This window comes from Malaya genurostris, chromosome 1 (assembly GCF_030247185.1).
Source record: "Malaya genurostris strain Urasoe2022 chromosome 1, Malgen_1.1, whole genome shotgun sequence".
NCBI lineage: Eukaryota > Metazoa > Arthropoda > Insecta > Diptera > Culicidae > Malaya > Malaya genurostris.
In genome coordinates this window covers 103,202,631-103,230,629 of record NC_080570.1, presented here as the reverse complement: position 1 = coordinate 103,230,629, position 27,999 = coordinate 103,202,631, and the positions used below count along the sequence as shown (strand labels likewise).

General features: G+C 38.5%; 3 protein-coding genes and 1 non-coding gene across 4 annotated transcripts in view; 2 read left to right on the top strand and 2 right to left on the bottom strand.

The window, feature by feature from the left end:
- Position 1: 1 nt before the first annotated feature.
- Positions 2 to 1,853, top strand: LOC131425286 (adenosylhomocysteinase). The gene is made up of 3 exons (XM_058587044.1): positions 2 to 270; positions 353 to 543; positions 723 to 1,853. The coding sequence occupies exons 1-3, from the start codon at positions 246 to 248 to the stop codon at positions 1,803 to 1,805; spliced, it is 1,299 nt and encodes a 432-aa protein (XP_058443027.1). The 5' UTR covers positions 2 to 245; the 3' UTR covers positions 1,806 to 1,853.
- On the bottom strand, positions 1,815 to 27,999 carry LOC131425283 (uncharacterized). The gene is made up of 7 exons (XM_058587041.1): positions 27,898 to 27,999; positions 26,980 to 27,350; positions 26,794 to 26,920; positions 26,504 to 26,647; positions 25,387 to 26,433; positions 25,128 to 25,319; positions 1,815 to 2,044 (listed from the first exon to the last, which is right to left on the bottom strand). The coding sequence occupies exons 2-7, from the start codon at positions 27,223 to 27,225 to the stop codon at positions 1,884 to 1,886; spliced, it is 1,917 nt and encodes a 638-aa protein (XP_058443024.1). The 5' UTR covers positions 27,226 to 27,350; positions 27,898 to 27,999; the 3' UTR covers positions 1,815 to 1,883.
- On the bottom strand, positions 2,111 to 2,182 carry Trnap-agg (transfer RNA proline (anticodon AGG)). Its single transcript has one exon. It is a non-coding gene; the product is annotated as a tRNA-Pro (tRNA).
- Positions 17,464 to 27,999, top strand: part of LOC131425284 (uncharacterized) — a 52,793-nt gene continuing 42,257 nt past the window's right edge. The window contains exon 1 of the mRNA XM_058587043.1: positions 17,464 to 18,131. The gene's annotated coding sequence lies outside the window, so the exon portion shown is untranslated. The remainder of the gene's footprint in view (positions 18,132 to 27,999) is intronic.

The following is a 27,999-nucleotide window of genomic DNA, read 5'->3' as shown; positions in this document are numbered from 1 at the left end:
AATGATTACTGTCATGTTTGATCCCGGTTTTAGTTCGCGAAAACGGTGAAAACACGTTTAATCTGCTTATCGCTCCGCATGGGAAACAAGTATAAGTTGGTGTTGAATCTTTTTGGCACTTGCACTCTCTGAAAAACAGTCGAACATCGCTGTGTCATTAGGCTAACTAGTTATAAACTCCATAGTGCTGAATCTGATAACCTATTCAATCGTTTGCCGGCTTGTGATAAGTACATAACTCAAAAATGTCTAAGCCGTCGTATAAGATTGGTAAGTGTTTTCTACAACTGAATATTGAATTGGATGTTTGAATTTAGGCAATATACTACAAAACATATTTTTTACTTAACAGCCGATATAAGTTTGGCTGAATTTGGACGCAAGGAAATCATTCTTGCTGAAAATGAAATGCCTGGTTTGATGGCATGCCGAGCCAAGTACGGACCGCAAAAAATATTGAAGGGAGCACGGATAGCTGGTTGCTTGCATATGACGATCCAGACAGCGGTGTTGATTGAAACGCTGGTCGAGTTGGGAGCAGAGGTATGTGCTTGCGATTGCGCAATGTAACGTAATCATAGACCAACGCAGACAGGAAACTAAGTTGTTCAACTTGGAGATTAAGCGATAACCTTGACCTTACAGTTTGAATACTATTTTGCGTTGAATACATTTTTTGAATTGTTAAAACGAGAATGATAACGCTAACTTGCTTCCCGTAGGTTCAATGGAGCAGCTGTAACATATTCAGCACGCAAGACCACGCGGCTGCAGCCATTGCGAAGACTGGCGTCCCGGTGTACGCGTGGAAAGGCGAAACCGATGAAGAATATATGTGGTGCATTCGACAGACGCTTGTTTTTCCAGATGGACAACCATTGAATATGATTTTGGATGATGGAGGCGATCTTACCAACCTAGTTCATACCGAGTATCCTCAGTATTTAGCGGGAATCAGAGGAGTCAGCGAGGAAACTACAACTGGTGTCCATAATCTGTATAAGATGCTCAAGGAAGGTAAACTGGGAGTGGCAGCTATCAATGTTAACGATTCTGTGACCAAGAGCAAATTTGATAATCTGTATGGATGTCGGGAGTCATTGTTGGATGGTATTAAGCGAGCCACCGACGTTATGATCGCTGGGAAAGTCTGCGTGGTGGCTGGATATGGCGACGTTGGTAAAGGTTGTGCACAGGCACTCAAGGGATTCGGTGGCCGAGTGCTCATTACGGAAATTGATCCAATAAACGCGCTTCAAGCAGCGATGGAAGGTTTCGAAGTGACCACAATGGAGGAAGCGAGCAAGGAAGCACAGATTTTCGTAACCACAACTGGATGTACCGATATCATTATGGGTGAACATTTCATGAATATGAAGGACGATTCAATTGTGTGCAACATCGGACATTTTGACTGCGAGGTCAACGTTGCTTGGCTAGAAAAGAACGCAAAGGAAAAGATTAACATTAAACCTCAAGTCGACCGTTATCTTCTTCCCAGCGGAAATCACGTCATTTTACTTGCGGAGGGACGCCTCGTAAACTTGGGATGTGCCACTGGTCACTCCAGTTTCGTTATGTCAAACTCATTTACTAATCAAACGCTAGCACAGATTGAACTATGGACTAAACCGGAGCAGTACAAAATCGGAGTTTATGTTTTGCCGAAAAAATTGGACGAGGAAGTCGCAGCTTTGCATTTGGATAAACTCGGAGTAAAACTCACTAAACTAAGCCAGAAGCAATCAGATTATCTTAATGTTCCAGTCGAGGGTCCGTACAAACCCGAACACTATCGCTATTAGCTAACAATCTTATCTGGTCAAATAAAGTTTCAGTTTTATTAAAAAATACTAGACTAGAGATACTTTTTTCTCATAATACTATCTAATAGTAGTTTGCTGCTTTGACTTTCTTTCCTCGTTGCGGATCCGTCTCGGAGTTAAGAGATACATTTCTAGACCCCAGCTCAATGCAGTGGAGAAGGTGGCGATGTTCAGACAGTGTAAAGTGACGGTGTAATTGGTTTGATCTCGAATAAATCCTAAAAGAAGAAATGGAAGATAAAAAAAGAGATAAGAAATTTGTAATGGCAAAAAATATACCGATTGGGCTCGTCCGGGATTTGAACCCGGGACCTCTCGCACCCTAAGCGAAAATCATACCCCTAGACCAACGAGCCCGATGAGGAAAAGTGCTCAATTTGCGGTTTTCCGTCGATAAACCAATTTAATATAAAAATCACGGGTTTCCTTGTACCATGAATAATTAACCTCCTCTCCATTTCATGTTAAACTTGGTCAAAATAATTAAATGGCGAAGATGTCGATGATCTGTAATAAAACCTCGTGGTTGGGTGATCTAAAATTACCAAAAATTAAGGCTAACGGGATATCTCATGTATTTTTGTTCCCATTTTTTATAGTGTTTGTCGATCAGACTGAGGAGCGTCAAATTGCGAACTGGGCTGAATTCACTATTTAAAAAAAATAAACGAGTATAAAAGGTAACCCATGGTCGAAAACCGATTATTTCTTCTTGTGCGTTAGATGGGACTGAACGTCTGGGTGATTACCTTCCAACAGGTTAATTTTTGAACTTAAGTCAGAGCCTGGATCCTGAACCACCTGAACCTAATTTTATTTTAGAATTTTGTTTCAGAATCCAGTTTCAAAAGTTAAAATTAAGATTCTAGAACTGAATGCTAATTCTAGATTCTGGAAATTGTTTCTTGACTAGATTCAGCAACAATTTTGGAACAAAATTCAAGATATGAATTCTTGATCTGGATTCTGGAACAAAATAAAGACCAAAACATCGGAGAATCTTTTCATGATCAGTTGATCAGTGAATTTCAAATTACATCGATCAATATCTGTTCTGACCTTGCGTCTCACAATGGGTAGTGATTTTGAACTAAAATGATTCTTGATTTATGTAAGTTCAATCATTGGATGATTCGATAAGCTTTGATGTTGGTGGAGGAAAATCACATATGATCAAGATAAGACATGACATGTTCTACGTCTGAAATCGTTGATCTCCCGCCCTTTTTCAAATGGACTATAATTGAATAAACTGCATCTGAATCAGACAAGAGAAATTCTTATGATATACTATTATCAATGCTAGAAAATCAAATTACTGAAAAAATTGTCAGTGCATAACTTACGTTAAACCGTTTGAAGGCATCTTTTTCTTTTTTACTCATATTAGGCAAAATTTATTAATTTCACTAATTTACTCACTCCTCCGTGCACTTTTGCTGATCACAACAGAAATGATTTCCTGCATTATTCATTTCCGAATTTACAAGAAGAAGCTTTTACATCAACAAATACACGTTTTCCTATAGAATGTAAACATTTATTGTGGAGATTTTTTCAGGAAATAGGGCAAATCAGTAATATAATTAGGTATTTCAAAAATGCGCTCGTTGAAAATATTGGACGTCACATTCCAAAAACCTCCCCCCCCTTCCCCCTGTCACAAAAGGTCACGTTTTATGGAACACCCCCCTCCCCCTTGCGGCGTGACGTCTTTTTTGGACAGCCCCTAAGTTTGTCACATAAACACAATAAATAAGAAACCTCATGAAAACGATTTCATTTTTATTCTCCATCTTTTTCGATGTCCATAATTAATATGCATTCTTTGATCTACGGAAAATGTAACAGTGCAAATAAAATTGCTTGCCATTTTGTTATTTAGAAAGAAGTTAAACAGATTTCAGCGAAGATAATGTTTTGCTTCAACATTTTTTGCTTGACAAGCTTTACCTGCTCGGTTAGAAAAATTATAAGGTAGATTACATCTGATTTATTCTTTTTAATTTCAGGTTCAATTAAATTGATCACCTGTTGTTTACCTTTTCTTTTCTGAGACAGTGCCTTTTCTTGTTTTTTACATTTTACTCTGAATGTCTTTCTATTCCTCATCTTGTTTTCTTTGAGCATTTTCTTCTTCTTTTCTTTTTTGTCCAACTTCGCTTCGTAAGTCTGTCGTGCTAATTTTGCTTTAAGAATGAGATTTTTTATTTCAAACAAAATGTGTGAATAATAGAAGAATAGCATTCCATTTATTATGCTCTTCCATCAGATATCAAAATCTTTGAGGGCGAAAATCTTCTTTCGATTTCTGCACATATATCGTAAAGTTTTTTTTGTTATTCCTGGTAACAGCTTTGCTGAAATTAGTAATTTGTGGAACTCAAGATCGGAGAGCATACAGTCGAAGTTTTGTTCGCTGAAGAAAACATTTGCTAGAGCTGAAAATTCTACAATTCGGCCAGGTCGACCAATAGCTGAAAGATTTGCCATCTTCAATTTTTTCGAGTTTCATAAAACACACAAGCTACAAAAAGCTCTACCAGAGCTGTGGCACAACCAACGTTCTAGGAACGGGATTTGTAGTGTTGGGCAAGATGCGCCAGCGCGTGATTGGGTGGCAGCCAATTAGTGATAGAATGTGCGTATTGAAAATTAAGGGCCGTTTCTTCAATTACAGCATTATCAACGTGCACTGCTCACATGAGACGAGACCCGATGACCAGAAGGAAGCATTCTACGCGCAGCTGGAACGAACCTACGACAGCTGTCCACGGCGGGATGTAAAACTCGTCATCGGCGACATGAATGCTCAGGTAGGCCGGGAGGCAATGTACAGGCCCGTGATTGGGCTGGAGAGCCTGCACGCGGTAACAAACGACAACGGTCAACGATGCGTAAACTTTGCAGCCTCCCGAGGAATGGTAGTTCGAAGCACCTTCTTCCCCCGCAAAAATATCCACAAAGCCACCTGGAGATCACCTGATCAACATACGGAAAATCAAATCGACCACGTTCTCATCGACGGGCGATTCTTCTCCGACGTCATCAATGTCCGCACTTATCGCAGTGCCAACATTGATTCTGACCACTACCTTGTCGCGGTTTGTATGCGCTCAAAACTATCGACGGTGCACAATACTCGTCGCACAGGAACGCCGGGACTCAATCTCAAGCAGCTACGTAGCATTCGTACTGCAGAAGAATACGAGCAACAACTGGAGCTAGTGCTACCAACGGAAGAGCAGCTTGGCGCGGTGACTCTTGAAGACGGCTGGAGGAACATAAGGTCCGCCGTGAGTAGCACTGCTACAATCGTTCTAGGTACGAGGTTATCGAATCGAGGAAATGACTGGTTTGACGGCGAATGTCAGCAGTTGGTCGAAGAGAAGAATGCAACACCGCACGAGGCCGAACGAGGAACGATACAGGCAGGCACGGAACAGACAGAACACGGTTTTCCGGAAGAAAAAGCGCCACCAAGAAGATCAAGATCGCGAAGCGATGGAACAGCTGTACCGCGCAAATGACACACGGAAGTTCTATGAGAAGGTGAACCTCTCACGTAGAGGCTACACGCCACAGGCCGAAATGTGCAGAGATGCCAGTGGTAACCTTCTCACGAACGAACGTGAGGTGATCGACAGGTGGAAGCAGTACTATGACGAGCATCTGAATGGCGAAGCCTAAGATACAGGGAACGGTACAGGAATCAATCTGGGCGCACGCTCAGCCGACGACAGATTCCCAGCCCCTGATCTGTCGGAGATAATTGAGGAGTTCGGCAAGCTGAGGAACAACAAAGCCGCGGGCAATGACCAGTTGCCAGGCGAGCTGCTCAAACATGGAGGAGAGGCACTGGCTAGAGCGCTGCACTGGATGATTTCTAGGATTTGGTAGGAGGAGATAAAACCGCAGGAATGGATGGATGGAGTGGTATGTCCCGTCTACAAAAAGGGCGATAAGCTAGACTGTTGCAATTACCGCGCAATCACATTGCTAAACGCCGCCTACAAGGTACTCTCCCAAATCCTTTGCCGTCGTCTATCACCAATAGCTAAGGAATTCGTAGGGCCGTACCAAGCGGGATTTACTGGAGCCCGCGCCACTACGGATCACATATTCGCGATAAGACAAGTAGCCCAGAAGTGTCGTGAATTCAACGTATTCACGCATCACCTATTCATTGCCTTCAAAGCGACATACGACACAATCAATCGAGAACAGCAATGGCAGATCATGCACGAATACGGTTTCCCGGATAAACTGACGCGATTGGTCAAAGCAACGATGGATACAGTGATGTGCTACGTCCGAGTATCTGGGACGCTCTCGAGTCCCTTTGAATCTCGGAGAGGGCTACTTCAAGGTGATGGACTTTCTTGTATCTTGTTCAATATTGCCCTGGAAGGTGTGATTCGAAGAGCGAGGATCGACACGAGTGGCACGATCTTTCGAAAGTACGTACAACTTTCTGGCTTCGCTGACGATATTGATATTGTGACACGTAACCTTGAGAAGATGACGGAAACCTACATCGGACTGAAAGCTGAAGCTAGGCGTATCGGACTGGCCATAAATGCGTCGAAAACAAAATACATGAGAGGAAGAGGCTCTAGAGAAGAAACACTACGCCTCCTACCACGAATATTGATAGACGGTGACAATATCGAGGTGGTTGACGAGTTCGTGTTTTTGGGCCCACTAGTGACCGCCGATAATGACACCAGCAGAGAAATTAGTAGACGTATTTTGGCAGGGAATCGTGCGAACTTTGGACTCAGAAAAACCCGCCGATCGAGAACCACCGCACGAAATTGACCATCTACAAAACGCTAATTAGACCGGTTGTTCTCTATGGCCACGAGACCTGGACTATGTTGGCAGAGGACCAACGCGCCCTCAGTGTTTTCGAAAGAAAGGTACTGAGGACCATCTATGGCGGAGTGCAGATGGAAGACGGAACGTGGAGACGGCGTATGAATCACGAATTGCGAAAGCTGCTAGGAGAACCACCTATCGTACGGACAGCTAAAATCGGACGTCTACGATGGGCTGGGCATGTCATAAGGATGTCGGACGACAGCCCAGTGAAAAAGGTTCTTGAATCAAATCCGACTGGTACAAGAAGAAGAGGAGCGCAGCGAGCAAGGTGGATCGATCAAGCGGAGGGTGATCTCAGAAGCATCCGTATCTTGAGTGGCTGGCGACGAGCAGCCATGGACCGAGTTATGTGGAGACGTATGCTTGATACAGCAAATGACACCCCAGGCCTATAGCTGTTAGGTAAGGTAAGTACAAAAATTTACAAAGAACTCTTTTTCCAACGAATGATTAACAAATGTGAAATAATATTTTTTGTAATTCGTGCCATAACACCAAAATTTGAGTAGAAACCGCACGAAATCCGCGTCACCATAACAACCCTGTGACTTTGTAATAATAGTAAGATGAAATGATTCGCTTGATTTCACATTCTTTTTCAGTTCTGTTGAAATCTATGTCTGTGTTAGAGAGAATTACGGATCATAGGATATCAATTTATCATTGTTTCGGATAATAATTTGAGTTCTATTAGGTATCACAAAAAAACCCAAACGATCGATATCGGTTATTTGACTGGCTTCAACTTTTTCACAGTGTAAGAAGTGTAAATTGACTCACAACCAAAGACATCATATTAACGCTCTCACGTTTCCCAAACAAATCATTGTCAAAATCCTTTCTTGCGAGCATGGCTCCCTCAGGCGAGTCCGCATCGAATCTCGTACATAGAAGCAGGGGAGAGAAATGTCAAATTCGTATGTGCCAAAATAGCAGCACTGCGCAACCCATACAATACAATTAATATATTGAATGGGATGCCGTGCGATGGCGTTGCTGAACTGAAGATTGATTTCGCTCCAAGCTGACAGGGTCTGCTCACAACCCAATCGGCCAATTGGTGGTACAAAACTTTAGGTTCAAGTCAAGGTTTTACAATAAATTAGGAGCCTGTCCTCAGAAAAAGCCGACCTCAGACTCAAAAAACTCTTCAGTCTCAGAAATGACTTCATGAATCGATGCATTTTTCCCAGTAAGCTTCTTTTTTCTAATATAAGAATGACGAATGCGGTAGAAATTCAAATTTCAATTCAAGGAATTTAGTAATCGTAATAAATAGTTGTTCTGAATCAGCTGTGAAAAAAGGCGGCACCAAAAAAGTGAATACCACCCCTATTCCTTATTTCAATCGAATTAGAATGTACTGATAGTATATAACTCGCACCGTTCAATATAGGTGGAGAAACTCTTTTTTTAGAAGAATTCACTCATAGTATCACGTCTGTTTATCTGAGCGATAACTAAGTGCTTACAAGTTCCTATCTCATGCTTCTTCGTGTGTCTATGATGACATTTGATAAATAGAGCGGCGTCCACTGCGTAAGTAGTAGAATGAGAGGGATCAAGTGTTTTGGTTTGACGTCCTATCGCTGATATGTATTTGAATCCTTTAATGAGGTTTCAAATTAACGTTAGTTTACATAATCTTTTTCCAACTTGGTTTTTATAAAAAACCGCCTGTAACATTCCATGAAGTATTATGTTCTATGAGTAATTTGTAAGGGATTGAAAGTCTTTATGTAATGTTTGAATCCATTTGATGCAAACATTTCATAGAGGCGAGGCTGGTCGATGGAACAGTGACCTCGGGAAACAATTCGCTCTGTATACGAAATGGGTCGTCGGAATTCGATTGAGTTAACACTCCATGAGTCCTGGACCAACATTATTTGCATGTATGAACAAATCACATGACACGCACGCACACCAATCAATAATGGTTGATTCACGTGGAGCAGAGCCCGGATAATACTTATCAAATCAGCTTGCACAGATGTTTTCATTAAAAAACAGTGTGTGATCAGCACGCAAATTCACATTTCTCCATTCTTTCTTATTTTCTAAAAGTAACGAAAAAAACAATAACTAACACACTAGCAAACCGAGAGCCATGAAATTTTTACGCTAGGGAGATTTTTATTTAGTGACGCTCTTTTTGTCAGATCGGGCACTTATTGATCGACGTAACATGCATTCAATGATAGTGATTCAATGAATTATCCAATCCACCTAAAACTATAATTTAGTATTTATTTAAGGATATTTAAAGACTAAAACTAATGATACTAGTCTAGATATTACTAGTGACCTAAAAGATAAATAACTAAGGCACAGTTTATTCAAAACATTGAGGGACGTTAAAGACATTGCAACAGTCGTTGAATAGGCGGCACGTTTAGTCAATGACTCTCAATCAGAGCTGCAAATTGTCAGTCATGTCAAATGACCTTGACAGACTGACTAAAATCATCGTCAACTGTAATCGGTACGATCAAAGTTTCTGTCAAATGAGATACTCGATAGTTCAATGACCAAGTAGAAGTATACTCAGTCAAAGACAGGTGACGCATTTTGTTCTCTCTCTCATTCTTCTATTCCCTGTTGAAGTACAAAAATTCCATGAGAGTACTAACATAAATAAATTGATAAAGTTCATTGTTCTTTGTAAAAAGTCATTGGATTTCGGAGTTTATTGGTGTACATGAATTTAATTCAATGTTTATGCTGCTTGATTAATATTTAGTCACATCGTAATCAAGCAGTGACAGAAGAAATGAAGATAATATCAATCGCAGCGGCAATCAATGAGCATCCTGGTGAGTATAATATCAAGAGAATTTAAGTTATGACAGATCGGCTCTCAGACACTCAATATATGACGATTAGTAGAGCCTGGTTGGCAGCAGTCCAGTGACATAAACTTTCCAATCTTCGTCGTGCAAAGTTGCTCGTTGATAGTGACATTTAGCAGCTCTGCTCTCAATAGCCATAATTGGTTCTAGAGGAAGGTATCCAGGAAGAGAAAGGTGAGAAATGAAGAACAACGGCGAAGAATATCCGATTGTAATACCTGTAGAAGATGTAAACAATCCATACGTGTTTGTAATAAATCTGCAAAATAAGTAACCTTGCAAACGTCACGTCAAACAAGGCGATCGTCTAGATCTAGATCAAGAAGCTTGTAGTGATTTCCGTAGTTGGGAAGGGTGAATTAGTCTCTGCACGGAAAACGATGAAGTGCAAAACGAACGAATGTCTTGAACGAATTGAGGTGACCGAACGACAGATGCATATTCTATATATCATGGAAAAATAAAATACGAAAAATAGAAATACTAAAAATAAGGCTTTAGAAATAATGTATTCTACACGCTTAAAAATAGTTACTCTAAAATGAGTAAGATCTCGCTCATCTACAGAAAAAGTGGAACAACTCTAATTTAGAGTAACTCCGAAGTTACTCAAATTTGAGTTCTTCCACTGGAAACGATATTTGGGTAAAATCAACTCATTTACATTTGCATACTTAATTTGTACATGTACCAAAAAGAGAGTAAGTATCACTCAAATTTTGAGTAAAACTTTATTTCACATATACCAAATTTGCAGAAAAATTGCTCCTTTTCTGAGTGTATTGTATTAAAATATTAAGTAATTGAACTCAATACTATATCAAGTGGTGGTCGCTTGGAGTAGTGTGTCAATCGCAAATTAACGTACATGTCAGTTATGCTCAGGCACCAATCATACACTTATTCTTCATAAATGATATTTGAGCATATTCGTTTCCATTCTAAAGAACAACACGGAGTTTATAATTCCGGTTTTTGCAGACACATCACCGTTTGTGATAAGCGACTCACCCTCGAAATACGCGATCTCACTAACAAAAAATACAACCTGTTGCTACAAATGGTTATTACAACTTTTAGACTGATCTTGCGAATAGTAACAAAAACGAGTTCTTGCGTTAAACTCAAATTTAGAGTAGGAGTTACTCAATATCATTGATGATAACTACTCAATTTTTGACGTTTCCATGTATCATTTGAAAATGAGTAACTAGTACTCAAACTCTGAGTAACTTTTTCTAAGCGTGTATATGTGCTCCCTGACAGCAAAGACATCATATTAACGAGATATCCAGCTCTCACATTTTCCGAACAAATCATTGGCAGTAACCTTTTTTGCAAGCATGGCGCCCTCAGGCGAGTCCGCATCGAATGTCGTACATAAAAGTAGGGGAGAGAAATTTCAGATTCGTGCGCACCCATACAATTGACATGATATGTTGAAGGTTGATTTCACTCCAAGCTGACAGGGTCTGCTGAAAGTTAACTTTACCGTGGGCGACGGAAGCCCTAATGAGAATATGCTGAACTCCTCACCTAATTTTTCTTCAATCGAAATGCTTGTGCCTGCTTTTTTAAAATTTGATAATGGGGACTTCTACGACCGGTCAATTTCTAAGAGGTGTTATCCCATCTGTATTAAAATCCCGGTGAGTAGAGTAGGAGATTTGATTGAGATGAACAAGATTCGGGGGATTCTCGTGCACAGTAGGCAAAGTCAAGGTTTTCTCGTTTGTCTGTAATTTCTCTTAGAAGTCATATAAAAATAACAAATTCTCGGTAAAACTTACAACCAGTGATGCCACTTCTCCATAAGGTCAAGTCCGTAGTTTTGGATTACTCATACAACAATTTCATGAGAAAAAGTTATACGGTCTCTCAGAAATTCGGAATATTTGGTAAAATCTTTCTTGATCGAAAAATATTAGGCTCCTATTTTTATTCATTTCTTCATTAGGGTAACCATTTCCATTTAAGAATGGATCGAGAAATCGATTTGTTGGAGAACTTCAAAAATTAAAATTCATAAATTGGTAACTATCGAACCGAACCGATTTCGACAAGCTTAAACTCGTTTAAAGGCTCCTACTGAATTGTGGATCAAGTTCAAAGATCGAATGATTGTCACTTCCGGTTCCGGAGATATAGTGCTATAATTGACGTAAGAAAAAAAACGCGTTCTCTTTTTACCGCCCAATTATATCAGAGATAGTTGAGCTGATTTCAACGCGCTCAGGCACATTTGAAAGCTACTGTTTAATTGTGGATCAAGTTTGAAGATCAAATGGCTGTCACCTCTGGTTCCGGAGATATGATGGTATAGGTTACGTAACCGACAAAACGCATTGTTTTTCACTGCTCGATTTTCTCATTGATGACTAGCCTTGTTAGACTCGTTTGAAAACTATTTTTCTTTGGCTTAATTATCACGAAGATGACATGACAATGAATTTCGATCAATTCGGCTTAAGATATGGTGAACATTTCCGGTTCGAGAGATGTAATGTTATATGTGACGTAACCGACAAACTCTAGTATTTTTCAATGCAATAAAATGTTTTTGAGATGAAAAAATCGATTAGACACGAAACACTTAGACTCATTTGAAGGCTACTATTAGGTTATTTGATAAGCTCACAATACTAATGACCGACGATAGAATCCTACGAATGTTTAAATGAGACTATTTAAATGGCAGGAGAAAGGCATTATCACACCACTAGGTAGATTAAGAAGAAGTTTTCACATAACATATAAAAATTAGCGAAGTGAAATTTAAAAACAAAATCATAAAATTTTGCCGAAAAACAAAATCATAACAAATCATTTTTAATATGTTTTGTAAAAATGCCTATACTTTCTAGCAGGCGGTTTTTATAATATAAGGGAGACCGGGGCTAAATCGAACACTTCTTAGCAATTGAAAAAATCATTCATTAAAACCAGGCCCTTACTCAGGGTTTCATTTCGGGAGGGACCCAAAATTAAAAAATAATATTACTGAAGATTGATCCCAAGTAGCAAACATTGTTCTAGTACTGAATTTATTACTTCTTCTCGCAACGATTATGCGATTGAAAAGCGCACTTTTCTTGAATGACGTGCAACAAGTTTCTTGTTTCATATGTCTAACATATCTAACAAAAATAACCGATATGAAGCAATTGTGAAACATGACAATTATAACAAGTTTCAATTGCTACTTGGGTTATGTATCTAATTCTCGGTGTGCCTTTTACGACTTAACATACATTTTAAACTTTTCAACTGGAACTGATATTGTATTACATTTCATTACGTTCACTGTCTTGTTATTTCTGTAACACATATCTGAGACATTCTAAATAATTATATGGTTTTGATTTCGGGAGGGTCCTCTGAGTACGTGACTGATTAAAACTGGGTTTTACCCAAGTCCGCGTCATCTTTAAGCGCATTAACAAAGTCAATTCATAAACCGAATTAATTACAGGTTTATACGTTATTTAAGCTGTCCGGTTTAACCAAGTGTCCGGTCTAGCCCCTGTCTCCCCTAATAATTTCTTGAGTTTCGAGGGGTGGGGGGTTTGAACCCCTAAAACACCTCCCTGTGTACTTTCTAGAAAAATATTAAAATATAAAAAAAGTTGTTTGAAAACGACAATCGTATAAGTATTGAGCGGTTTTTGTGGTATGTGGAAAGAGGTCACTCCTTGTTTTTATTATTTTTGAAAATTATTTTCGATGACATAAAATATTGGTCAAGCGAAACGTGCCACTTGAACCAACTAGTTCTGAATCCTGAAAAAGACTAAATTTTCAGAGAAAAACATAAAAAGATATAGCGCTCTTTATCTATAGTCCATGAACACCATTAAAAACTTATACAATTAACTTTTTCAAACACAAAACTCTAACTTTATCATATCTACGCATTTTGTTGAGAAACTATTGAACTTCATACCAAAAACTTTAAAAATCGGTGATTACCTAAAATAATATTTTTCGATGGAGAGCAATTGTGCCAAATAATACGAATATATATTTTTCTGTAAGCTGTAAGTGATACAGGCAGTCTTCAAAAGTAAGTGATTGGTGACGAATAGAGGCATATTTCCTTTATTATTGTACATGTAATTGGTGTAATCTATGGGAAAGCTATTGCAATATTTGATTTTTTTAGCGGATATCTGAAGAAATAATGCTAATTCATTGGTGGAATAATGCAAAATCAGAAATCCGAAGATTAATGGATAAATCCTTAGGGTTTGCATCGCTGCATACGAGTTGACTCATGGCTAGAGATGTCGTAATATCGATCGATTAATCAAATAATCGAGTAAAGCCACAGTTAATCGAATGAAATTTAATCGATTGAATTCTTTCAGATAATCGCAGTAATCGATTAATTTCCTACGATTATTGGTTCGATTAGTATTGTGAATTTCAGCTTAGCATAGAATGCGACGGAATCGTCGCAGAATTGCGAAATAATGAGCGTCAGAATCACAGATACCAAGTTGCAGATTTTATGTGAATTTTGTGAATTTTCTTTTTTAGCGAACTATGCAGTTTTGCAGACTTTTTAGAGGTTTTCGAAGTTTTTTCAGGCAGTCATCTAATCTAGATCGATTAGAAAAAATCGTCTGGTGAACCAAAGGGAATTACAGATTCAACATGCAATTTTCTTTTACGAAAAGAATTATTAATTTGTTCATTTGAAGCCTCAATTAGTATATGTATCTGTCAAAGATGACTTTAATTTTAAAGGAGATGATATACAATTTTTTATAGTAATATATTTTTTTAGTTAAAATCGAAAGTGTTTCAAGTAAAGCAGTAGGTGAACACAAAGATTTCGATTAATACCAATTTCAAAATTATGTTTGTGATTTGGGGTCTCGAAGAGGATGAATTGATGCGAATGACAGGTTCGCTTCCTTTGCGTCATTCTGACGCTTTTTGGCGCATCGCAGTCTTTGCTAACCGCCAGTGAAAATTACAATACAATAAAATGAAAGAAATGACTCCAGTTTCACTTATGTTCATTATAATCTTCTCAATTGTATTCCTCAAATTTCGTTTCGTTTCATTTTGTCAATGAGTTGAGAGGTTTTAATGGATTTCATTGTACACAGTTATCAAAAACTGCACAAAATTCTGTTGATTTTTTTTATTCTAATAGATAATCTCTGGTTCATCAAAAATATTTACACTGCTTTTTTATCAAAAATATTGACATTTTTTTATTTATATTACTAATCGCACAATATTTTTAATAAAATTAAACCAAAATTGTTTTGAATCTTTTACCTATAAATCGTCTGCTAAAAAATTTCAAACCTGAGATAATTCAAGTTTCCTGAATTTACATTCTGAAAGCTTTAGTTCCATGCTCTCACATTCACCTTTTCGAAGGATATGATTTGTCACATAAACCTTTGCGTTACTCAAAACTATGATTTTAACAGTATTTTACTATTCAAACGATGAGAATAGTAAATTAGGTTTGTTACATAGGATATCATTCGCAACAAACAAACAAATGTATATTGTTTCGGGTGATTTTTTGTTTTTCTTAGTTTGTTCTTGTTTGAAAGAGCCATATTTTGATTAAAAGCTATTATATACTTATTTACTAGTTTACATTACTAGTTTTTGAGTTTATATACCACAAATTGATTTATTGATTTCTAGTAATCTTAGTGTACGAGGACCGAGAGCTTAATTGAGTAATTTTAACTTCATTCAGAAAAAAAAATTTCAAAAAGATTCAAACTCGAATGTTATTACTTCAATCGAGGACATGGTTGCTCCAAATAAATTGTGCTTATTACAAAAATATGTCGTGTTTGTTTTAAAGTCACTAAGCACCCTGCCACTTACTTGAAGATCTGTTATGTACTGGCTGAGTGTATATCATAACAGTAATTGAAGAAGAAAAGTTCTCCCTTTCATTTGGTCGTTAAAAATATGCTCTATTTTGAATAGTTCGCCTGCATTTCTTCAAAGAAAATTTTGCCATGTGACTTATTGGTGTTTATAAAAACGAGACCAATATTTGATTCAAATTAGAATATCTATTCATTCTAATTACTAGGCATTTGTTTAATTTTTGTGTGTGAAATAAGTAAGTTGTTTCGAAAACAATCTGGCACCACTTGAAACAACAAATCGACCTAAACAAAATTGACAATCGAACGTAGAACTAATTTCACCTGACCCGCCATCTATGTTTCATTATTTGAACCATTCTTAAGATTGATTTTTTCTTATATAATTTCAATTATTTTGTAGAATTCTAGGACCTGTTATAAGAACTGTTTATTTTAAAATGTAAGAAAATTTATTTTCTTTCGTTTCGTGTAATCATTTTTGTTTTTATAAGATGATATGTTGATCAATATCGAGATCCGGAATTAGTTCTTAGTAAAAAAACTATTCCTCATCATAATATCGCATATTCGCGTAGGTTTGCGCATATGTGCGGTCTTTCAAGTAATATTTAATAATGTACGCGACGAATAAAATCATTCCAAGTTATCAACATAACCTTTTCTTGCATGCTAAGATCAGATCTGTAAATATGCATGGTTCAAAACAGAATCTTGGATGCTGCTACAATAACATAGGTAGAAATTGATTTTTCTCACACTAAAATTAACTTTTCGCTTGAAAAAATGACGTTGTATGTAAGTTATAAAGGATTTTACAGCTAATATTGCAATCATCATCCTCGCACACGTACGCATCTAGCAGTGAAACACAACGTTAGATCGCCTATCAAATTTAGTCATGCTTAATCGCAAGCTAATCGATTAATCGAGTAATTCTGAACGATTAATCAAGCAAATCGATTAGTTTGAAAAGTTGTATTCGATTATTTACTAATCGAGTATTTAAAAAAACGCGACATCCCTACTCATGGCTGGATACGTCAATTAGTTTAGGCGAGTTTAGGCGATTGACACGCGACCGGTACTATTGATTAAACCGATCTTTCAAAAATATTCTATCAAATAACATGATAGCAATTGGCTTTTATTTATTGGAGCCCAGTGAGCTTATGCTTAAGCAGATCAAAAATAACTTTCGCTAGCGATTTTTAACTGAAACAATGAACATGACTTCGAGCCAGTGATGCCACTTTTCCTTGAGGTAAAATTCGTTGACTTGGCTTCTAGTCTACTTACACTCGTATATTCATATAAAATTTCCCGCTACTGCTACTACTGGCCTGCTAAGCGATAAAGGCAGAAGATCTGTGGAAAACTAATGAATAGAAATGACAGCAATCAAGGAAACAGGCATCCATTCGTGGATTTACGAATAAATCCGTAGAGCTGGCATCGCTGCTTACAACTGAGTTTTTTTCTCTGATTTCACTCATTGTGCAAGTACAAATACAGTAGAGCAAAACAAAACTCGCGTGAGACCAAAATAAGAGCTTTCAGTATTATATTAAAAGATGATCAAATCGCGTCACGTTCGATGCCTTTTGCAGTTTGTTCAGAATAGATTCGTTGTTCTTAGCAGTTCATAAACAAAGAACGAATTATACTCGGTAGATTAACGCGAGCTGGGAGAGCGATCAGTGCTCCGAACCGATTGCTCTTTTTAGAATCAAACATTAGAACATATTTGGAAAGAAATAATGGAGATATTACGTGTTGTTGAATGTTTATGTGGAATGCCTTAAAAAAGACAATATTGCTTAGAAAAAGTTTTATTAAAACATGTTATATTGTTTTCGCCAAAATAAACATCAAACATAGCACGTGCATCCTTTCTCTCGCACATGTTGGGATTTGTATTCAGAGAGCAAGAGAACCAAAATCAAACATGCTCAGCGAATATCAAGCAAAGAAACCACGAAGAGAGCATGACTGCATTTGTGATTATGTTTCTTTTATGCTTTGAACGCCAGTTCGTGACGATAAATAGTTGTTACATATCTATGGTGCAGTTTCTGTTTCTGCTGCCGGGCGGTTTGTGGTTCAGCACCGTGGGAGGCAACGGAGTGGCTTTAGTATTTGACTCTCGTTGGACTTGATAGGATAGTCATTCATGCACTAGTCAGACAAGTAGCCAGCTGATTTCGAAAACAACTTTTCGCTCCATCGGTCAACCGTCCGGGAAGTGGTGTGAGTGAGTAAAGTGCAAAGTTAGTGGAAAATTTTGGTGGCTTGATATCGGCCGAGCTGCTCATCGTCGGACTCGGAGTTGTGTTCATTTATCGACTGCCGCCGGCTGTGACTGTGTGGTTGGCTTGGGTTGCAAAGAAATGGCGAATAACAGAACTGTTATTGTGTTTGGTTTTTGTTAGCAGTAATCTTTCTCAGAAACGGAAGCTTTAGTTTGAATTTGTGTCATTCTTCGAAAAAAAATAGTACAACTTCTTTTACCTGTTTGTACGACCGCGAGCCATGTATTGCAGTGCTTGGTTTATGTGAGCTATGCAATTATATCAGTAACTAGATGAGAGCAGTTGGGCACACAGCAAACGATACCCGGGAAATCTTGGAATCATATGTTTCGTTGATAGTTGTGTTAGTGTTATGAAAGAAAGGAGCATATTTTGCAATTCAATGTAAGTATCATGAAGCTGCTTGTTGCGTATGAGTCATTAGGGTGAAATGCTTGATTGTTGGTTTCAAGATTTGCCACTTTGTATTTATTTTGCTCAGAAAACGAAATCGAAGAGTATTCAAATTTTATGGAAATTTGTGGAGATGAATTCAGAGTATACGAATCGCAATTATGAAACTAATCAAACGCACTTGGGACAAATTCTAATATCAGCAATTTGTCAAATTCAATGTACGCAAAGAATGGTTTTGTTTTTATAGAAGAGACATAGATATAGTTTTCAATACAGTACTAAACTGCTGAGTATATAGCAGAAACAGTTGATCCCGAATAAGATGTGTGTGTGTGTGTGAGAGAGAGAAAAATATGCACTCACTTTTATTCGAATTGGCTGAACCGATTTTAACAAACTAAGGCTCAAATGAACTATTTTGCAATAGAAATTTTTCAAATTTGATATGGATCTAGCTTCCGGTTCCGGAGATACAGGGTAATGAAATTTCAAGCCGTCGTAAAATGCGACGATTCAATAGAGGGAATCCGGTTCTGGAAGTACCGTAAATAGTGGTCAAAAACTCCAAAATGGAACTAACTTTTCTCCGCAACGCTCAACCGATTTTCTCAAACCTTGATTCGAAAAAAAGGGTACGATCCTTTATAGAATTGCTGGGCTAGAAATTCCAATTTGTAGGTCAGGTCATTTGATATGCACAAAACATGTGAAATTAATGTCACTCACTTTTCTCGGTGATGGCTGAACCGTTTTTCACAAACTTAGATTTAAATGAAAGGTCTTATGGTCCCGTACGAAGTTCCTGAATTTCATTTCGATCCAACTTCCGGTTCCGTAATTATAGGATGTTATGGATGATAATTAATGTCACTCACTTTTCTCGGAGATGGCTGAGCCATTCCAATATTTCAGTTTTTATTTGAATCAAACCTCTGGTGCCGGAGGTAGGGTGCTTAGTGTAAAAATGTCAATTTCAAGAATATTTTTTTCATAATCTACCTCTATATTAGCTATTGATTTTCTCTAGTTTGAAGATCTTGAGAGTCTGTAACCAAAGAAACCTTTGCACAGTGGTCCGAAAAGGTGGTATAGTTTATTTATGTATATAATATTCGTGGTCAGGTGCGTAAAAGGGGTCTTAATCAAGAAATTATTAGGGGAGACAGAGGCTAGACAATACACGTGGTTAGACCGGACAGATATCATATAAACCTGTTATTATTTCGATTCATGAATTGACTTTGTAAATGCGCATGGATATGTCGCGGTCGAGATGACTAGCGTAAAAACCTTTTTTTCAATTTCTAAAAGTGTTCGATTTAGCCCCGGTCTACCCTATATTATGAAAAAAAAAATTTTTTTTCTGGGTACGCGCCTGTTCGTGGTGAATTATATAGTGTCGTTCCTTTTGAACCTCTTTCTATCATATATTTTGTTTTCCAATCATTCATAACCAAACCGATCCGTCTAACTCAGTCCGATGTATGTTTCCATCATCAACTCATAGCAATCGACTATGCACAGTCGATCAGTTGACTGTACTATACTTCATACTCAATACATAAACCGCTCACTGACGTGCTGAATTGAGAGAGCGCCTATCAAATGAGCTGCTATAGTGAACTTTTAGTAGATTCAAGATAATAAATGAACGGTAAATCAGTCTTGAATGCTGAAATGTCAATCACAGAATGTACTTAAATTTATTGCTTCTCTTTCAATCTTCATTTTGAATACTTTGAAACACGCCTCAATGCGTACCAAAAAATTGAATATTATTTATTCACACTTGCTGGCAATAATTGAAAACTCAAATGCTAAAAGCCACCCTTTATTTATCATACCGGTGGCAATAATTTTCTGTCATCGTGCTGATGCTCATGCCTATTCATTCAGACTTGTGCCGGCGGCTGAGACCGTGAAACGAAGCAAACGAAACTTCAAATGACTGGGCATGGTTATTCAATTGAGGATGAATTTAGTGGATATCATTTGAATATGACAACAGAAGTTCATTCAATTGAATAGAAGTATACTGACAGTGAAAGGCCAGAAATTTCATTTTCATCAAATAATTTCATTTCATTTTCATCAAATAATTTCATCTGAGAAACATCGTCCATAATCTGCACACCTAGTAGTTTGATTGCATGTCAAATGTAGCTCTTTCTTAGATTGCGTTGTACTTTATATGACATTCGTTACTTTAACTCAGTTCCTTACTAATGCTACACTCACTCATCAATCATTCATATCCTACTATGGGGATGCAGAAAAATACTAAAAAATAATTCGACAAAGACATATACAATCAGAGTAGATTAGAAAAGTTAGTATTGGTAGATAATTAAAGTAATAATCGTATATAGCGCTTCATAATACAATGCGAAATTCTCCAAAGTTTCATCGACGAGGACATTTAAGAAGCACAGAAGCAGTTGGGAGGATGAAAAAATACCGATACGATACAAATGCACGACTCAATGATTGACTGGTTACCGGGTGAAGCACATTTTCTGCTCAAGAGACAAATTCTCTGGTGAACTTGCAATAGAAGATACTCGTATCTTTCGTTGCAAATTGATAACCGTAAAGCAATTTGTCGCTTGAGTAACGAGGGTTCCCTCCTTCGTTGCTAGTGTTCATTTGGGCATCATAGCCTAGTTCGTCCGATATGGAAAGTGTGAATCCTTGTAATCCCCACCCTCGACCAGAGTAGTTCATAAGTGAATAAAAAAAGAATATCACGTTCGAGCATAATCTTCCATAGCTGATCTCGATTTTTTTTAATTCAATAATTTAATGTTCTTGAGCTTTAAGATGCAAGGGCTTTTACTAATTTTAATAAACGACTAACTTAAAACTAGGGTTGTATCATTGGGTAATGTCATATTTGGGTCGTAGTGGTCGACTTTGGCAGATCCAGCCTTCAGCTGGCGATCGCCAGCGGTCGATGAATTGAATATTGCATTAGAGTCTTCCATATGGCGTTGGTGAATATCCATGTTGTCCGCATTCTTCGGTCCGTGTGGGTCCGCGGAGCTGATCTCGATTGATTGTTTCGTAAGCCGATTGAACTCAATGAACAGGTGATGTGTGGGTACATTGTATTCGTGACATTTCTGGAGTAATGGGTGGCAACTAAAATTTTGGAATTTTTTCGAGGTCTGTATGCTTAGCAACAAACGAGCTCAGAGAAAAATAAGAGTGTGTATGTGTTAGCTCTCTCTCTCTCTCTCTCTCTCTCTCTCTCTCTCTCTCTCTCTCTCTCTCTCTCTCTCTCCTCTTTCTGCTAGTATTTTCTGTTTTGTTTATGCTTGTTCAGTTTTGCTCAAAATGCCGTCGAAACAAGAAGTATTTCGCGAGCGCGTTGTACAGTTCTACAAACTGCACAGAAATCTCGGCAAAAAGTATACGGTACAACATTTTAAAAGCGAAAATGTTGCAGCTTCAACTTTTTATCATATCCTAAAATCCCCAACAACTGCTCGCAAGCAGGGTAGTGGAAGACCAGTCCAAATTATGGACTCAAAAGGACTTCGTTCTCTTTCTCGTGCCTTCAACAACAAGGATTCACTGAGTCAACGGGATGCCGCAAAAAAAAAAATCAACTGTTCTTACCAGTACATCTGCAAAACGTTGAAAAGAGTCGGAATAAAGTGCCGAACGAAGACACGAGCCCCGGAATATACTGACGCACAGATTTCAATGCTGAAGTCCCAATGCCGCTGGTTGATTAAAAATTATTCCGGAAAAAGTTTTGTTTTGGACGACGAAAGTTATTTTCCTTTTTCGAAGACGCAGATTCCCGGAAACGATCGATACTATTCAACGGATAGTTCTATTGCACCTACGAACATAAAATATAAGTTTAAACCTAAGTTTGAACAAAAAGTGCTGTACATTGCAATCAATCGAGATGTGTACCAGAACGAATGTTTGAAGAAAATTTTGATCCCATTTCTTCAAAAACATCATGCTGATGGACAATACGTGTTTTGGCCGGATAAAGCGTCATTGCATTACGCCAAAAAACACAATCGTTCCTGAATACCCATTCGATCTCATTTGTACCCAAAAACCACAACCCGACAAATCTGCCTCAGTATCGCCCAATCGAAGATTTCTTCGGGGTTTTGAGCTCCTTGGGGTGCAAAAATAACTGGAAAGCCACGAATTTCAAACAGTTGATTGGAAGAATCAAGAGATGCATTCGCAAAGTTGACATGAAGGCCGTACAACGCTCCTGTTCCGACATCAAACGGAAGCTTCGCCGAACATCCGATTACGGACCGTTTTCAAGTGTTAATTTTTAATTAACATTAATTTTTTTTTCAACAATGGACAATGTATGTTTAATTTCAATCAATCAGATCATCTTCAAGTATATTTGTCTTTTTTTGACAGCTTGAGAAAGAAATTCCAAAATTTTAGTTGCCACCCGCAGAGATGTCCATCTCCTCTGTGTGATGAAATTTTTCCCCTCGCACTGACAACTTCAACGAGAGCTCTTCTCTTTCACGTATATACACCACTGCTGTATAAAGTGTGCACGCATCATGAGTGCGTTTGTTTATTTCCTTCTACCTCCTCCACTAAATCGCACCTAAGTGCTAGAGCGTTAGCTAATAAATTCTCTGAGGTGGACGCAGATACTTTCACAGAGGTGTACACGCCGGTGAGCACTCTGCTGTATGGTTTGCGTAGAAGAAGCGTGGACACGCAAAATCAGCAAAATAAAACAATTTATCGTAAAATTTTCGGTTTTCCTTGCAAATTTTTCATAGCAAGGCCAGATCTACTCTCTATTAATTGAAGTTCACAGAAGTGTTCGCTCACCATCACGCGCCAGTGGTCACTTGGGTGTATTTAGACGAGAGCGCGTGAGAGCGATTCATGCGAAGAGAATGTGTTTCACTCGCGCCAGCTGCTTTAACCACAAGCACACACTCAAATACTGTCTATTCGACACTGAGAAGAAGTGCGCTTTCCTCTTTGTGCGATGCTTCGTTTTTTGCATCCTCGGTGTGGACAAGAATCTGACGTCAGCGTGTATCACTCTGGTGAAATGCCATCTCTGGCCACCCGTTACTAGTTAAATCCCTAGTATGTGATCTGTAGTGGTACGGACGCTAGTAAATTCTATACGAATTTCTTAGCTGTTGGTAATAGAGAATGGATTTGGGAGAGAGCCTTGTAGAGGCGGTGTTCAGTAGTAGTTGCAAACAGTCTAGATAATCGACCTTTATAGATATTATGCCAAAGTAACGGCCTTAGTATTACATTCCTGTAGTGGAATTTGACCTTCTGTTTCAACAGATCTCGCAGCCGATTCATAGTGTACAGAACCATTGCATGGCTAGTGCTACGATTCTACTGACACTACAAATCCTTCCAGGTCGGGACTCGAACATACGACAACTGGTTTGTAAGACCAGCGCCCTATACATTGAACCGCCAAGCCGGGACGCTACACGATACTATACACCACTCATTTTGTACATTCTTGCGGTGAAATCTCCTCACAAATCTTCTCTCCTAGATTGATCCTGTGTCACTCGCTGTAGCTAATGTTTCATCATTCAAATGTTCTCATATACATTCGTTGTGTCATTCAATCAGATAAGCCATTCCACCGCTTCGTGATTACTATTTTCCTGATGGCGCTTATTCCTTCGAAGACAGAGTTCTGTCTGTTGCATTCATCGTTCGCTTTGGTGTGGTTTCGTTGAATGGTTTTCTTTGCTGCATACTTCTACCCTACCAATTGCGACTATCGACGAAAGACTAGTCAATTTGGTTTCCGTTTTTTTGTCAGATGATCTCCAGATGATGTGGATACATTTATCAGAAAGAAATGCTTTGGACTTCCAGTCCGTGGAAGGCTGCAAGGTTTATTGACCGTTCGACGATATTGTTTGAGACTGGTTCTCTGGTCTAATCACAGGCTCCGGTCTATCACAGAAAAGACCTGAATAGTTTCGAACAGTGTATATTTTTGTTAAGAACAAACCTCTAGATGGCCCAATTGGAATTGGGTCATGGGATGTCATGACAATCTATCCATTAGTGTTTGAATAACAGCTGATCGTTTCGGACGAGTTCTAGTTTTAATCAAGCTATGAAAAAAGGCGTACTAGCGCATTCATGCATAAAAAAACGGTGAAATTGAAAGATTTCCGGTACGGATTGGATCACCATTCCCCGTATGCTCCAGACCTGGCCCATAGCGACAATTATCTATTTCCAAACCTGAAAGGGAAAGAAATTGTCGTCGAATGCTGAGGTCATTGCAGGAACGGAAGCCTATTTTGAAAGCCTTGCAAATCTTTTATTTTCAAAGGGTTTCAAAATGTTGGAGGACCGATTAGACAAAGGATAAAGAATAAAAAAGTTTTCACGGCAATAAATCGACTTTTTCTTTGTTAAGCCCGAGACTTCTCATTCCATCATTGGCAACGAAGGTTCTTGAAGGTGTTCAAAATTGTTAAATTGCACTCGGTGTTTTAGGAGTGACATAAAAGGAGATCATTTCCGCTTCGTATTATCACAGTGGTTCATTTGATTGATTTAGATTAAATTTGTAACAAATTCTCAAATAGAGGATGCTTAAAACTACATACATTTTTACTAACTCACTAGACAGTTAAAATCAAATAAACGTGTTTCAGTCAAGGGCCGATTATAAAGATGATATTTGAAATTTTTTTTAGGCAAAATGTATTCTATTAGGATAACTAATTAATTATTAGTATATACTGAATCGCCATGTTATAAACTTATCCAGAAATTGTTGCGCTGTTATTGCTGAGCAATATAATGCAAAATTCCTATGCCATGGCTAAAATTATAACCAAAAAAATAAACAGTATTTTAAGTCCAATATGTCATATTCGTGTTAACATAAATTCGTCTAAATTCTTTATAGATTTCAACACGGTTTTCTCTGAATGTGAATTATTAGAATTAGACTCTGAGACTTACCTACGACTGGTCCCACGACGAGTGCAAATACACCCGAGAATAGTAAGTGAATACCGGTGGCGCCCGGTAACCGATCAAGCGGTACGTGAGAAGGTATGGCAAGGGCCATGAACACTGTGCGAAGACCTTTGTTGAATCCTATCCAGCATGCCATTCCTAGAATTACCGGGTAGGTGTGGACGTGAGCCAGCACTATGAGAACAAAAATGATTAATGTTTGTCAAAGTAACATTCATCGAGTATGGTTTTGTTATCTCACCGATCCTTCCCAGTGCCATATTCAAAACACCAAACAAGAAAAATGTTCGATTGTCCCATCCGATTTTACCTGCAACGAATGGAATGAAAAATCTGCAGAATATATCCATCACACCGAGTAGAGACATCGCCGTAGCTGTCTGCTCCTTGGAGAGGCCAAAGTCTCCAAGTACGAATGGTGTCAACACCGAAAAGTTCAGCTCGGCAAAGTTGGCTAACGTTATTCCGATCATAATATTGACGTAAATTGAATCTTTGAGTAAGTCTAAATCGAAAAATATGACAATCTTCTGAAATAATGATAACTTTTTCCGAGATTCTTCTGATTTATCGTTTATCACGTTTTCCTTCGTCAGCAAAGTTTCTTGCTCTCGCTTGCACGTGCACTGATCCTCTGTGTCGTGATCAATGATTTGTTCAAGCTTCCTAGAAGCCAGCCTTATTACCTCTTTTTCACGATTGAAAGTGTTCGATCTATTTCGTAATTCACCTTTAGTACCTTGCACAGCGTTTGCTAGATTAGCATAAGATGGTCGAGATGAAGGAATTCGACTCATAGGTTCAAGGGTAGCGCGAGAACCGTAATGAGAGAACCAACCGTCGTTAGCTCGTGCCAGCATTGGAGTTCCGGGATCGATGATTTCGTAACCTGTTTCGTTGACATCGTCCGAGTTATACAAATACTGACTAGAAAGAATACTGTGGTCCTTCCGAGGTGGATCAACAGTCGCTTCACAACTGTTACACAGCGCCATGTCCTCGGGTTTTGAGTTTTCTGCATCGTCCACCGGCTGAGCCTGCTTGGTGTGCCAATGAACTGGCTGAAGCAACAAGGAGCACACAATAGCGTTCATTGCAATTCCAGCGAAAATAAGTACAGTTCCGTTGACGCCATACTTTGGCAGTAGATAGGTTATGATGTGAGGCGCTACAACCGGTCCAAGCGCTGTAACAGTCCAGGAAAACCCGGTCGCGTACCGTCGTTTCTTTTTAAAATAAGTATTGAGGGCCAATGAGTTGGCGGATGCCGTTATACCAACTCCAGATCCTAGGAGGTTACCAGTAGATTGAATTCACCCATCAATTAGTTGATTTCCACTAAAAACATAATATCTTACCGTATAATACTGAGAAGGTTATTATATATGTAATGAACGAATTGGAGATCGATGTTAGAACCAATCCCAAGGTCACTAGAGAAGCTCCGAAGAAGGCAACCTGCCGAAAACTGAAGCGGCGGAACATTGGTCCGTTCATTAGACCTGGAATTTTATTTAGAATCAAATACAGTCACAATTGGTGATAGGGATTCGAAGGGACCTCGAACTAGAACTTATCAATCAGGGTTATTTTTATCGCGTGGTTATCGATCAGCAAGTTTGAGTACACCGAAGCAACACTCACTTACCAACTATCGACATCAAGGCCGCATTCGTGTTGATAAAGGATGTTATCTCTGACGAGCTGATTGCCAGTTCGCTCATTCGGTCCCGGAACAACATCCCGAATTGTTGTAAGACTGGAAAAGTACACAGCTGAAAAGAGTATCGATCGATAATTCTTGGCCCCATAGAACGCAGAAATGAGACCTCACGTTAGACCAGCCAGCTGCCAGCACTATTATCCATCCCCAGCCGCCATCGGGCGGAACGAATTCCGCGCCTAAACTTGGTTTGCTTTCGACGTATTGATTTTTAGAAGCACGTGTATCAGCGGGTTCTGTTTTCGTAGTAGCTATAGTTGAATTCAACTCGTCGACAACACCGACAGTCATGTTGTCATTGTCACTCTCACCAGTTTCGCGCACGTGTTCCGATAACCTGACTTGGTTCGATGCCATGCTTTGTCACTATTGCTTGATGTGATTCCCAAAGGGTCTTTTAAGACGTTCGTTGATGTTCCCTGCGACGTTTTCTTCTCATACTCTATCCACTGCTCTGAGAATATGGAATTTTATTTGTGGTCCTGAAAACAATGAATGAAACATGAATTTCGATAAGAAGTATATTTTTTAACAAAAGCAAAACGACTCTTTCAATTATTGGTAATAAATCAAAGCTTTGCTTACATCAATTAGGTCAAAGACGCTTTGATTAGGCAAATATATATATTATATGACTTATCAAAGAATTGTTATCTCTATAGATTGGTATATCAGAATGCGATTGTTCGTTATGCAAGTCAAAGCGTTTGTTATGTTTATTGTGCTTAGTATTCCGCGATGGTCATTATAGTAGCTTTCCCGTATATGGTAATTAGGTTTTCACGGATGTGACAACGTGAGCTTTCTCGTAATCGTTTGTTCTCGAATTGTAGAACTGTTTGCATTGATTTGAGATGAGTTGTTCCTTGCGTTCCAATCTAAGTAGGCAAATCGTATGCTTAGTAGAGAATGTTTGCAAAATAATAGAAATTTTAGTACATTCTCATTCCAACACTTTTTTCTACACATGACCAAGCGATCGATTAGAAGCGTTCAGTTTATTGATTGCACACCGATAACGTAACTAACCTCCTATTGCTGACTAAAACTGGTGACTGCCTGTAAATTCCTTCCGAATCGTCGTCCAGCTGAACATCAACTGAGCGGAAGATTATCAGGTTAACAAAAGCA